The sequence below is a fragment of the Myotis davidii genome, unplaced genomic scaffold (genome assembly GCF_000327345.1).
Source record: "Myotis davidii unplaced genomic scaffold, ASM32734v1 scaffold551, whole genome shotgun sequence".
Classification (NCBI taxonomy): Eukaryota; Metazoa; Chordata; class Mammalia; order Chiroptera; family Vespertilionidae; genus Myotis; species Myotis davidii.
The window spans coordinates 1,664,643-1,677,393 of record NW_006283788.1 but is presented as its reverse complement, the minus strand read 5'-3'; the positions used below and the strand labels follow the sequence as shown (position 1 = coordinate 1,677,393).

At 54.2% G+C, this 12,751-nt stretch overlaps 1 protein-coding gene across 1 annotated transcript; it reads left to right on the top strand.

The window, feature by feature from the left end:
- The first annotated feature begins 599 nt into the window (after positions 1-599).
- GNA11 (guanine nucleotide binding protein (G protein), alpha 11 (Gq class)) lies at positions 600-11,115 on the top strand. The gene is made up of 6 exons (XM_006754084.2): positions 600-875; positions 2,715-2,869; positions 3,445-3,573; positions 6,475-6,604; positions 6,758-6,911; positions 8,381-11,115. Exons 1-6 carry the CDS (start codon positions 615-617, stop codon positions 8,569-8,571), a joined length of 1,020 nt encoding a protein of 339 aa, XP_006754147.1. The 5' UTR covers positions 600-614; the 3' UTR covers positions 8,572-11,115.
- Positions 11,116-12,751: the final 1,636 nt, after the last annotated feature.

The window sequence follows — 12,751 nt, the reverse complement described above, 5'->3', positions numbered from 1 at the left end:
TTCTTGAGGTGAGGATCCTGAATCGTGGGACTCGATTTGGTCCTCACTGCTGTGGCCTTAGATGCAGATACCAAACTCCTGTCCCCAAGGAGAGTGTTCTGGAGGGACTCATTGAAGACGAGCGGTGGGAGGTCAACAGACATGGTCAGATTAGACCGGGACCCAGGCTGGGCTTGGGAAGGGGCTGAGTGAACTCCAAGGGAGAGGTCATTCAGCCTGACTCGGTAAGGCGGTGGCAGCCTCTGGTGGAGAGACACGTAACTTCTATGGGCCTCCGAACCCTCATACGCAGCCTGTTAAACTGACGCTCTGCTGACTCGGGGCCCAGTGAGGTGGTCACTCACCTGTCACTGTGACCTGGCAGGACACTGGGAGGATGGGCCTGCCTGCTGTGTGCCTGGGGGCTAAACACCCTGCATGTGTTTCCTCTTGTGCAGAACAGGTGCAAGTGGGAGGATGACCGAGGCAAATCTCAGGGATGTGCTTCAAAGAGTGGCCGCCTGTTGGTCAAGTGTGTCCCATGTCTCCTCTGAAGATCGGCGAGCCACTAGGAGCCAGAAGCATGTGTCCCAGAGACTCTGCTGCTGGTGTGCTGAGGGAGGGGACACAGGGACATGGCGCGTGTGCGAGCTGTTAGCATGTGGGTCTTTATCCCTGTTCTGTCTCACTGGGCTGTGTTGCATGTTGCAGGCACAGGTGAGAGCGGGAAGAGCACGTTCATTAAGCAGATGCGCATCATCCACGGGGCTGGCTACTCGGAGGAGGACAAACGGGGCTTCACTAAGCTGGTCTACCAGAACATCTTCACTGCCATGCAGGCCATGATCCGGGCCATGGAGACTCTGAAGATCCTGTACAAGTACGAGCAAAACAAGGTGAGGCCATAGCCTGTGGGGAGGTGCCACCTGGGCAGCACATGGGCTGAAGGGGATGATGGGGCCACAGCTGAACCCACACACTCTGGAGGAGCCCCAGGTTCCTCTATCAGGTAGCTGTCACTGCCCCCATTCTAATGGACTGGGAAGCCAGCCGACAGGTTAGTTGCCCTGGCGTGAGCTGTGCGAACTCCTGGTTTCTAGTCCCTCAGAGGATACCTTGTTCTACCAGGCGCTTTACACACCACATGTGGCCGTCTTGGTGAGCCCATGGAGGTGGCACTTCCCTCTTGTGGTTTTTTGTTATTGTATTTTGTTTTTTTGTTATTGTATTTTTTTTTTGTTTTTTTGTTGTTGTTTTTTTAGTAACAGCTTTGTTGAGATGGAATTCACATACCACAAAAGTCACCCATTTAAAGTGTGCAACTCGTTTTTAACATTCACAGAGAATCATGCACCCTCACCTTTATTTAATTCCCAAACATTTGCATCTCCCCAAAAAGATGCCCTGGCCGGTGGCTCAGTTGGTTGGTACGTCGTCCTGTACACCAAAAAGTTGTGGGTTCAATTCTCAGTCATGGCACATACCTAGGTTGTGGGTTCAATCCCTAGTCAAAGCGCGTACGAGAGGCAGCCAGTAGATGTTTCTCCTCTCCCTCTCTCTCTAAAATCAATAAACATATCCTTGGGTCAGGATTTTAAAAGAAAGATACTCTGTCCCCATTAGCAGTCACTCTCCATGTCCCTCCTCAGCCTCTGGCGACCATGAACCCACTTCCCATCTCTGTGGATGTGTCTGTTCTGGGCATTTCACATGAACGGAACCACACAGTGAGGTCTTTTGTGTCTGGCTTCTCTCTCTGAGCATTGTTTTCAAGGTTCATCCACATTGTAGTGAGTGTCAGTGCTTTCTCCTTTTCGTGGCAGAATAATAATCCAGTGCATCGATGGGCCACATCCGCCCATCGATGGACATTTGGTGGTTCTCACTTTTTGGTGCTGTGACATCTGTGAACAAGTTTTATTCGCACACCTTTTCTCATCTCTCCCAGGCCTGTACTTGGTGGCGCCTGCTCTCCCCAGTGGCTGCCCTGCCAGCTGGGCGCCCATGGCTCTCACTGGTGGCCTCTTCACCTCTGCTTTCATAGATCTGTTTGCGGAGACTTCTCACATGCCCAGAAGTTTTCCTTGGGCTAATGCATGGCATGGAGTCCATATCTGTCAAAATATGGCTTAAGTGAATTAATTTACTTTTAGGCTTAAGAATGCCAGTCAGGCAGATTTCTAATATGTCTCTGATAGGTGTGTTCTTACCTTTACCCCAATGCACAGGTTTTCAGGGACCCCTACCAACCCCACCATCCTGGCTGTGGGGCCCCATGTGGGGTCAGCTTGAGCCTCTGGCCCATTGGGTCTCGGTTTGTAGGATCTCTTCCAGTTAAGGCCCAGTTCAGAGTCCAGTTCACACTTGGACCATAGATGACCATCAGCATCTAGGACAGATCTGGGCAGACTGCAACCTGTTGCTATAAATACAGCTTGATTGGCACATGCCTCCCCTGCCTGCAAAAGCCCCCTCCTACATAGGGGGTCATGGTGGCCCGGCAGGCCCTGCTCCAAAGTGCCCCAGTCTTGGGTTTGCTTTGAGACCCGGCACTAAGGGACACTCGCAGCCGGTCATCCTTGTTCTTTCTCCCTCGTGTTTACACAAAACTAGAGCTTATGGTTCTGACTCTGGTGGGCTGGTGCGGAGTGTGGCCACTTCCTGGGACGAGGGATGCACCCCTTGTGTCCAGGCCGTTGGCAAGCCCATGGCCTTTCCTCCTCCTGCCCTCACAGGCCAATGCGCTCCTGATCCGGGAAGTGGACGTGGAAAAGGTGACGACATTTGAGCACCGGTACGTCAACGCCATCAAGACCCTGTGGAATGACCCTGGCATCCAGGAGTGCTATGACCGGAGGCGGGAGTACCAGCTCTCCGATTCCGCCAAATAGTGAGTGAGGCGCTGCCCGCCTGCCCCGCCAGAGAATGGTCTGAAGGTCACATGGGTCCTGGTCAGAGTCCTGGGAAAGAGAAAGGACTTAGGGGAAACTGAAGCAACCTGGAAAAAGGGTGGACTCAGTTAATGACACTGAATATTGATTGGTTAGTTGTGACAAATGCACTAAATTAATTGAAGATGTTCGTGGTAGGGAAGGTGGATGTGTGCTGGGAATTTCTGTTGTGTCCCTACAACTTTCCTGTGGCTCTGAAATGACCCTAAAATAGTAAATTCAGTTCTGAAAAGTCCCCGTCCAGCCGGGCAGCCTCTCTTGGAAACCCTGGCACTAATTCTCTAGAGCGGCATCCTGGGCAGCTCTGTTAGAGTCCCTCCCAAGTCTTTCCCTGATCAGCATCATTATGTCCCATGAGACCCAGAGAATGACCTGCCCCTTCCTGTCCAGGTTGGGGGTGGGGGGGGCCTTGTTCCATCTTTTCCCGAGTATTCCTGGCTGTTTCAGGTGATACCCCTGCAGGCCCCTCCCCTCGCAGCTTGGCCTGAGCAGCCCTATCCCTGCTCTGTTGCAGCTACCTGACCGATGTGGACCGCATTGCCACCTCGGGCTACCTGCCCACCCAGCAGGACGTGCTGCGGGTCCGTGTGCCCACCACCGGCATCATCGAGTACCCTTTTGACCTGGAGAACATCATCTTCAGGTGCCTGCGCCCTGGTTTCCTGGGAGTGGTGGCCTTCCAGGGAAGCCGGGGCTCTGCAGGCTGCTGTTCGTTCCCACACCCAGAGCCCCTGTGGTGGGGGCAGCAAGATCCTGGTCTTTGCCCTCAGGGAGCTTCTGATCCAGGATGAGAGATCAGATTTATGAATAAGTAACTCTCCAGTTTCAGAGTGAGCCAGGCCCCAGCGACTGTTGCGGCTGGCCAGAGGTGGCCGCGGGGAGACGGCCTGTTGGTGGGGCCTTTGCAGTGGAGTGTGTGTGAGAGAGGGTGGTGACTTGTGCAGGAATGGGTGGGTGGTCTGGGGTTCCTACCAGAGCAGGGGTGCTGTGGGGCAGTTGAGGGTTCCTGCAGGCCCCTTGTCCAGCTGTGCCCTCATCCAGCTACACTGTGGTCTGGTTGTGTGATCAAGAAGGCAGGCCAGGGGCCTTGGCACCAAGCTGATGGTCTCGCACTGATCGGAGCTCAGGTGTCATTGAAAGATGGCCTAGTTGGCCTGATGTGTGAGAAGGGCCTGGCCCCAAAGGGCGGACCTCGTGTGGAGACCTGGCCCCCGGGGGCCCAGGTTTTAGCCCAACTGCACTGGGGAGGCTCATTTCCTGGAAAGGCTGTGACCCCAAACACTTTGTCCCTGATGGCATTCCCCAGACTGGCTGCAGCTGCCATCATGTGCCTTGCATCCGAACCAGGGCTCTTGGCCTGTCACCACCCTCCTGCTCTTCATAGTCACCCTGGCATGTCCGCCGTCCACCTGTGCTTGTTGGAGTCTCCTCTGTGAAATCCCCACCAGGTGGATTTGCCTCTGCTGGCCATGCTGGCAGCCTGCGTCTCAGCCCGTCCCTGGGGCCATTTCTGTCTGAGCCCTGCCTTCCACACAGCAGTGTGTGTCTGTAGGAGGTGGCAGCTGTAGGAACACCTGTCTTCTCCAGTTCAGGTTGGGGGCTTGAGGGCGGCTTTCCCTTATAGCCTTTGTCTTCCTTTTTAAAAATAGTCTTTTCTTATTATAAAAACGTAGGGACCCTGGCCAGTGTGGCTCCGTTGTTTGGGCGTTGTCTGTGCACCAAAAAGGTGCTGGTTCAGTCAGGGCACATGCCTGGGTTGCGGGCTCAATCCCTGGTAGTGGGCGTGCAGAAGGCAGGTGATTGATGTTTCACTCTCCCTTCCTCTCTCTCTAAATATTAATTGTAAGAAATCTTTAAAAACCTGGGTAATTCAGCCCTGGCTGGTGTGCTCCGTGGGTAAAGCGTTGGCTCATACACTGGAGGGTTATGGGTTCAGTTCCCGGTCAAGAGCATGTACCTGAGTTGCAGGTTCCACCTTCGACTCCAGTTGGAGCTTGTGCAGGAGGCAACCCATCATGCAGGTTGGAGCCCCAACCCAGTTGGGCCCAATCGATGTGCCTCTCACATCGATCTCCCTCTCTCTCTCTCTCTCCCCTCTTCCTCCCTTCCACTCTTTCTAAAAATCAATGGAAGCCCTAGCCCAGTTTGGCTCAGTGGGTAGAGCCTCGGCCCATGGACTGAAGGGTCCTTGGTTCATTTTCGGTCAAGGGCACGTACCTTGGTTGCAGGCTCAATCCCTGGCCCTGGTCAGGGTTCATGTGGGAGGCAACCAGTCGATGTGTCTCTCTCACATCGATGTTTCTCTCCCTCCCTTCCACTCTCTTTAAAAATCAATAGAAAAATATCCCTGGGTGAGGATTAACAAGAAAGGTAAATAGAAATCAATGGAAAGAAATATCCTCAGATGAGAACTAACAACAGATAAAAGAAATCCCCTGTAACTGACCCTGTCTCTCAGACATCATCCCAGTCCCGCGCCCCCCCCTCCGCCCCCTTTTTGTTTCTGGGCCTCTTGTGTTTTACCTGCTTCCCACGCTGGATAGTGAACTCTGCAGCCTGCTGTATTCACCCGGTAACAGGACACACAGCTTCGCTCTCGGTGGCTGTCCCTTCGTCCCCTCACAGTTACTGACGCATGTTCGTCAACGGAGGTGCAACTAGGGCTAGTGTTTTGTTTTTTTTAAAAAAATATATTTTATTGATTTTCTACAGAGAGGAAGGGAGAGAGATAGAGAGCTAGAAACATCGATGAGAGAGAAACATCGATCAGCTGCCTCCTGCACATCTCCTACTGGGGATATGCCCGCAACCCAGGTACATGTCCTTGACCGGAATCGAACCTGGGACCTTTCAGTCCGCAGGCCGACGCTCTATCCACTGAGCCAAACCGGTTTCGGCAGGGCTAGTGTTTTGTAGACAACGCTGCATCACGGCCAGTGAGGGAGGGCGTTTCCAGATGCGGGATGTGGGGTCCACATTGTAGGTCCCACTGGGTTCGCACATGTCCACACACAGTGCCTGTCCCCTGGGCACTTTATGTTTTTAGTATGTTTTTATTGATTTCAGAGAAGGAGAGAGAGAGAGAGAGAGAGAGAGAGAGAGAGAAACATCCATGATGAGAGAGAATCACTGATCGGCCGCCCCCTGCACGGCTCTCACTGGGATCGAGCCCACAACCCGGGCCTGTGCCCTTGACTGGAATCGAACCTGAGACCTTTCAGTCCAGTCTGCAGGCCGACACTCTATCCGCTGAGCCAAACTGGCTAGGGCTCCACTAGGCACTTTAGACCAAGGGCTCCTGTTAGACAGAAATCAGATGTGAGGCCTGTTCCCACAGATCTGGGGGGGCTCTTATGGCTCCTGCAGATAGGGAAGACCCTCAGGGCTCTAATGGGTATTGGTGTACTCTTGGGGCTTTAATGGGTATTGGAGTGTCTGTGACTCTAGCAGACAGAGCCATGCTGGTGGGGAGGGGCTTGCTGGGGGAAGCAGTGTATTTGCAGAGCCCAGCACTGAGCCCCTGTGACACGCCTGTCCCCTGCAGGATGGTGGATGTGGGAGGACAAAGGTCCGAGAGGAGGAAGTGGATTCACTGCTTTGAGAATGTGACATCCATCATGTTCCTCGTGGCCCTTAGTGAATACGACCAAGTCCTGGTGGAGTCGGACAACGAGGTGAGACGCCCTGCCCAGCGCTTGGACTGCCAAGGGGAGGGAGGCCCTGGGTAGCAGTGAGGGGCTCCCCTACTCACCAGTCCCTGCCCTTCTGAGGGCTCTGGATGAGGGCGGCTCCCAGGGCCTCGTTGATCCGGAGCCTTCCCTCTACAGAACCGCATGGAGGAGAGCAAAGCCCTGTTCCGGACCATCATCACCTACCCCTGGTTCCAGAACTCATCAGTCATCCTCTTCCTCAATAAGAAGGACCTGCTGGAGGACAAGATCCTATACTCCCACCTGGTAGACTACTTCCCCGAGTTTGATGGTGAGTCCGGGGGATCCTTGCCTTTCTGTGCCTCATACTCCCTGCATGGCCCGCGCAGAACCAGGAGATGTTCCAGAGCCCCCGAACCTGACCGACCTATCGGGGAGGCGAGCGAGGTGTCTCCAGCACAACCCTTAACCTCTTTGGGCCTTGGTGCCTTCATCTGACACGAAGAAGGTGGTTCCCTCAGGCCTGGGCATGGTTAGTGAGGCCAGAGCTTCCCGTGGCCCCGCACTGTATTCTCATTGCTCCTCCAGGGTCCTCCCAAGCAGAAAGTCCTGGTCCCCAGGGAGAGCATCCTCCATGGGAGGGGTACACAGCAATAGGGGGGACACGCTGGAATGTTCAGCTCCCAGTCCGCCACACGGTGGCCTGTCCCTGATTGCCCATGCAGAGTGGGAAGTTCATGTGGGCTGTGGCCCGGCCATAAGGAGGAGCGTGGTGCTGGGAATAAAGAGTGACCCAGGACAGCCGTCCCAACCCCTCCCTGGATCAGCTGAGCTCCTAATGGAGGGCAGACAACTCCTGTGTGAACCATCCCAGCTTTCGGCACCCCCACTCTGTTGTGTGTGAGCTGTAGCTGTCTGCCCCAGGGCGCTCAGCCACTCCCTCCCTCTAAGGCAGGTGGCGGTACCCATGCTTGTTAGGAGAGCAGGGATCATGGATGGGACATCTCCCTAAGCGCTACTGCCTGTGAAACACAGTGGGCAGCCTTTGAGTTGGGGGTGACAGGCTTGGCCTGACCGGTCATGGGTGGGGTCTGGTGATCTGGGCCATTGGCTCCTGCCCTAAAAACCTGAGTGAGGCTTGGCAGGGATTAGGGTGCTAGGCTCTGAGCTCAGTCCTCTGGGCCTCTTGTGGGGATGGGTGGGAGGGGAGTGCTGGTGGGGCAGACAGGAACTCTGTTGGAGGGAGAGTAGGAGGTTAGCTAGGAAGGGACAGTGGAGATGATGGACCAAGACTTAGGGTGGGTGCAGACCATAGACAGGAAGGACCAATATTGTGGGCAGAAGCCTCTGGGCAAGGGTGTGGACAGTTGGATGGACAGCCAGGCTGGGGTGGCAGCTGTTTGTATGTGCAAGGGTGTGTGGGTGTGCATGTAGGTCTGGGCACATATGTGTGGATGCATGCCCGTGTGTGGATGTGGGTGTGTATTTGTGTGAATGGAATCCGGTGAAGTGAGGCTGGAAGGAAGGTTGGCCCCAGTTTGGAGGTGATGGGAGCATCCCGTGTGCACAGCGAGTGGTGGTCCCAGCTAGGGGCGGCCAAGGGCCAAGTGGGTGGAGATGAGTGAGGGGCTGTGCAGACTCCATGCACACCCTCACGCAGAAAGCTGCCTCCTTTCAGACACATCTCAGCCCTGGAGCCCGTGGCATAAGCTGCCCCACATGGCTGGCACCCCAGTCCCCGTCCCTTGTCCCTTGCACGACAGGCCTGGGCCGCCTACTAACCCGCCTCACCTCCCCCAGGGCCTCAGCGGGATGCACAGGCTGCCCGGGAGTTCATCCTGAAGATGTTTGTGGACCTGAACCCCGACAGTGACAAGATTATCTACTCGCACTTCACTTGCGCCACTGACACGGAGAACATCCGCTTTGTCTTCGCGGCCGTCAAGGACACCATCCTGCAGCTCAACCTGAAGGAGTACAACCTGGTGTGACCCTGTGGGGAGCCCACGGGACAGACCCTCCTGTGTGATGATGTGACAGCGGCTTTGACCGCAGAGGAGCTGATTTTTTTTTCATATTTTTAACAAATGGTTTTTATTTCACAGTTATCAGGGGATGTACATCTTTCTTTCTATATACTTCGTGCACCTTCTCACCTTTTGTCAGCGGCACAGGCTGCCTTTTTCTGGCCTTGACTGTGGCTCGCCTTTTTCTAGAAAAAAAAAAGGAAAAAGAAAAAAAAAAGAAAAATGAGACAAGCGGAGATGAGACAAACAAGTGCCCTGCCCCCAGCGCCTCCAGGCCTTCCTTGGCCCCCGACCTTGGCCCCAACCCCTTGGGGTTGCACCTTCGGCCACCGGCCACCGGCCACCGTGGGACAGAACCGCCCAGCTGGCCCTGGTCCCTTGATGTGGGGACGTGGGGACGTGGAGACTGACTGTTCTTTCTTCCTTTTTTTAAGTTATTGCCATCTTCACGACGACGCTGTATTTTTGCTCACTGGACTCCAAGAAGTGGGGGTGGGTGGCTCCCCCTGTTGCCCACCCTGGGAAGTGCCTAACCATTTTTTTAATTTTATTTTAAAGGAAAAACAAAAAGTATAAGGGCTCCTCTGCAGTGAAGATATCTCTGGACCCTGTCTCAGCCTCCGGTGGTTGCCTGGTCCTGGGCTTGCGGGGTCCTCTGAGCTGTGTCTCCAGGGCCATCTGGCCTGCTTGGAGCTCTCCCTGTGTGCCTGAGGGTCATGTGCTCACCACCCAGGCCGGAGAGCGCCCGTGGGAGCCCACATGGCCTGGGAGTCAGGAGAGGGCCCACTTGGATGAGAGTCATTTTTGCTTTCATTCCATTTTGTAGCCAGTTTGGAAACGGTGGTGACTGTGGGCTGGGGACTTTTTCCGAATATTCTCAGGTCTGTTCCCACGAAGGAGAGAGAGGTGGAGGGAGAGCCTGTGGTGGTTCCCAGGCGCGGTGGCCGCCGTGGCACGCACTTGCTGACCCCTGGGAATCAAGCAGGCAGCAGGGGCACTTTGCCCAGAGCTGTTGAGGGTCGCGTGGGAGCCAGCAGCTGGCACCTTGGCCCTGGCGGCCTCCTGGCCATGGTCATGCATCAAGCCAGAGCCATGGGCTGCCTGGCCTAGGTCCCCCTCCCAGGGGGACTCTGAGGGCGGGCACAAGCAGGGGGCTGGTCTTTTGAGGAGAGGGAGTTGGCTTTTCATCTGATGTAGACTGAACACTACAGTGTTTGTTTTGTTTTGCACAGTGGAAGGGGAACGGGCCCACTACATCTGGACCCTAAAGTTGCAGTCTGTGTGGCTGCTCCTCTTTGGGGCCATTGACAAATGTAAAAGAAACAACACAAAAATCGAACCCACCCAAAGAGCCAGTCCTGGGTGGCTGCCCCTCCTTCCTCCTCTCCCCCTCCCACCAGCAGGACAAAACCAGGAAGGCCTCAGGGCAATGGGGAGCCAAAGACAGGCAGAAGTTGGGGGTGGCTACATTCCTGGTAATCAGCTCCATCTGGGGGCAGAATGAGCTGGGGATCCCCAGCTTCTCGGCCAATTTTCCAAAAAGGGTCCTTTTTGTGCCATGTGTCTATTTCAGAGGGTTGAACATAACCCCATTTTTGCCCTCAGTGGGGGGAAGCAGGTGGTACTGCTGGCGGTGGGCCTGTGCGAGGACTTGAGGTCCTCATAGGGCGGGCATCTTGATGTCCTAGCACCTCTCAAGGGTCCAGATCACAAAAAGGGAACTGGATTGGACTCTTGAGAGGTGCATGAGCCTGTGGGGGAGGCACCGGGAGAATAACTCCTCTTAGAGAGGAGGCAGTGTGCCAAGCATCCCACAGCCCCTCTCCCCCACCCCCACCCCCTTACTGGGCCTTCTGGCACACCACGGGCCTGGCCCCACTCCAGGAGCTGAGGGCAGGGCCAACCCGTGTCCCGGGGGGAATCCAAGACCAGTTCTGTGCCAGTGCCAGCCGGGGCCAGAGGTCCCGGACCCATGCAAGGTTGGTCAGTGTCTTTGATTTTCAACCTGATGAACTCCTCCTAATGCTTTCTCTCACGTGCCAACCTCCCAGCTCCTCCCACTGTGTCCGATCACCCTGCAGTATAGCCATTCCCCGGCATCCAACTCCTTGAGAGACCTGAGACGTCTTAGTGCCAATGCCCCTAGCGGCAGTGCAGGAACTTCCGGCTGGTGGGGTGAACACTGTCGGGTTATACTTGTATATTACACAGTCCTGATTTCAGACGATTTAAACCTTAACCTATTTAAAAAAATATTATATAAAATGCTGTTTTTAAACCTTTTGTCATTTGAAATGCATGTATTGTCACGTGTGCTGGGGGATGGGTGCAATGAGCTCGATGCCAACCTATGGCAGAAGCTGTCCTGTCCAGGTGGGTGGGCGGCAGGCTCGGCTCAGTGTGTCGGGGCCCTGACCCCTTAATCCAGAGATGCCTGATGGAAGTTGACTTTTCATATCTTTCTCCTGAAATGAATTGTTTTAAATTGGAATAAATCTCGTTCCTAAATGCTGCAGCCCCTCTGGCTTATTTCCTGTTGCTGGCCACAGGGATGGATGGGGGCAGCGGAGGGGCCCTGAAGGTCTCAGGGGTGTCACCTGGTCCCCAGTGGCTAGCCTGGCTTCTGGCACCTTCAGACTGGAGTCTGAGCTCATGGCACCCATTGCCATGACTTCCTTTGGAAGGCCTAATGTCCTGGGCTGGGATGGGGGCTCCAGGGCCCTGCTCTGAGGTCTGAGGGCTGGAGCATCCTGCAAGGGAAGTACCTCCTGCCCTGGCTGGGTTTATTAACATGCCAGGATGCTGGGTTTGATCCCCGTTGAGGGCACATAAAGAATCAGCCAATGAATGCATAAATAAGTTGGGGCAATTCGATGCCCCTCCCTTCCTCTCTCTAAAATCAAGGAAAGAAAAGCATCTTTTTGTGGGCAGAGACCGACATGCCGCTCAGTCGGAGACAGGAAGACAAAGCCCCCACCTTTCTGTAAACTGAAGATGCTGGACAGCAGGTTCTCTGCAGCCTTTTTTTTTCCAGTTACTTTTTTCTTTTCTAAAAATTTTAATCGTAAAGAGATAACAAAATTTACCATCTTAACCATTTTTTAGTGCACAGTTCAGTGGCATTAAGTATATTCACACTGTGGTGTGACCATCCCCATCATCTATCTCCAGAACTTTCTCATCTTCCCAAATTAGTGTTCCCATTAAACCACTGGTTCTCAACCTGTGGGTCGCGACCCCTTTGGCGGTCGAACGACCCTTTCCCAGGGGTCGCCTAAGACCATCTGCATATCAGCTATTTACATTAAGATTCATAACAGTAGCAACATTACAGTTACGAAGTAACAACAAAAATAATTGTATGGTTGGGTCACAGCATGAGGAACTATTTAAAGGGCCAGCAGTTGAGAACCACTGCATGAAACACTAATCCCCTGGCACCCACCGACTGCTTTCTGTCTGTGGGTCTGACTCCTCTCGGGACCTCCTGTGAGTGGGATCACACAGTATTTGTCCTGTGTCTGGCCTGTCACTGAGCACCATGTCCTCAGGGCTCGTCCCTGTGGTGGCAGGTGACAATGCCCTTTCTTTTTAAGGCCGAGTAGCATTCGCACTGTTTGTCCGTTCACCCATCCATGGACACCTGGGTTGTTCCCACCTTTGGGCCTTTGTGGGTAATGCTGTGAACATGGGTGCACAAAATTCCATTGTGGGATTTCTGGGTTGTATGGAAACTCGATGTTTTTTTTTTTTTTAAATATATTTTATTGATTTTCTACAGAGAGGAAGGGAGAGGGAGAGATAGTTAGAAACATCAATGAGAGAGAAACATCGACCAGCTGCCTCCTGCACACCCACCACTGGGAATGTGCCCGCAACCCAGGTACATGCCCTTGACCGGAATCGAACCAGGGACCTTTCAGTCCGCAGGCAGACGCTCTATCCACTGAGCCAAACCGGTTTCGGCAAAACTCGATGTTTAACTTTTTTTAGGAACCGCTGTTCTGCTTTTCATGGTGGCTGCCCCATTTTGCATCCCCACCAGCTGCGTACAGAATTCCAACTTCTCCCCACCCTCCAGTTAAATTTACTCATTCATCAGCAGGATATGCCTTGAAAGCCCCGTGTGTGCCAGGCACTGTCC

Excerpts from the sequence above, each read along its gene's own strand:
- GNA11 (XM_006754084.2), top strand. The coding sequence starts at position 615 with ATGGCGCGTGTGCGAGCTGTTAGCATGTGGGTCTTTATCCCTGTTCTG. Across the intron at positions 876-2,714 it reads ACAAGTACGAGCAAAACAAG|GCCAATGCGCTCCTGATCCG; the intron begins GTGAGGCCATAG and ends CTGCCCTCACAG. Across the intron at positions 2,870-3,444 it reads CTCTCCGATTCCGCCAAATA|CTACCTGACCGATGTGGACC; the intron begins GTGAGTGAGGCG and ends GCTCTGTTGCAG.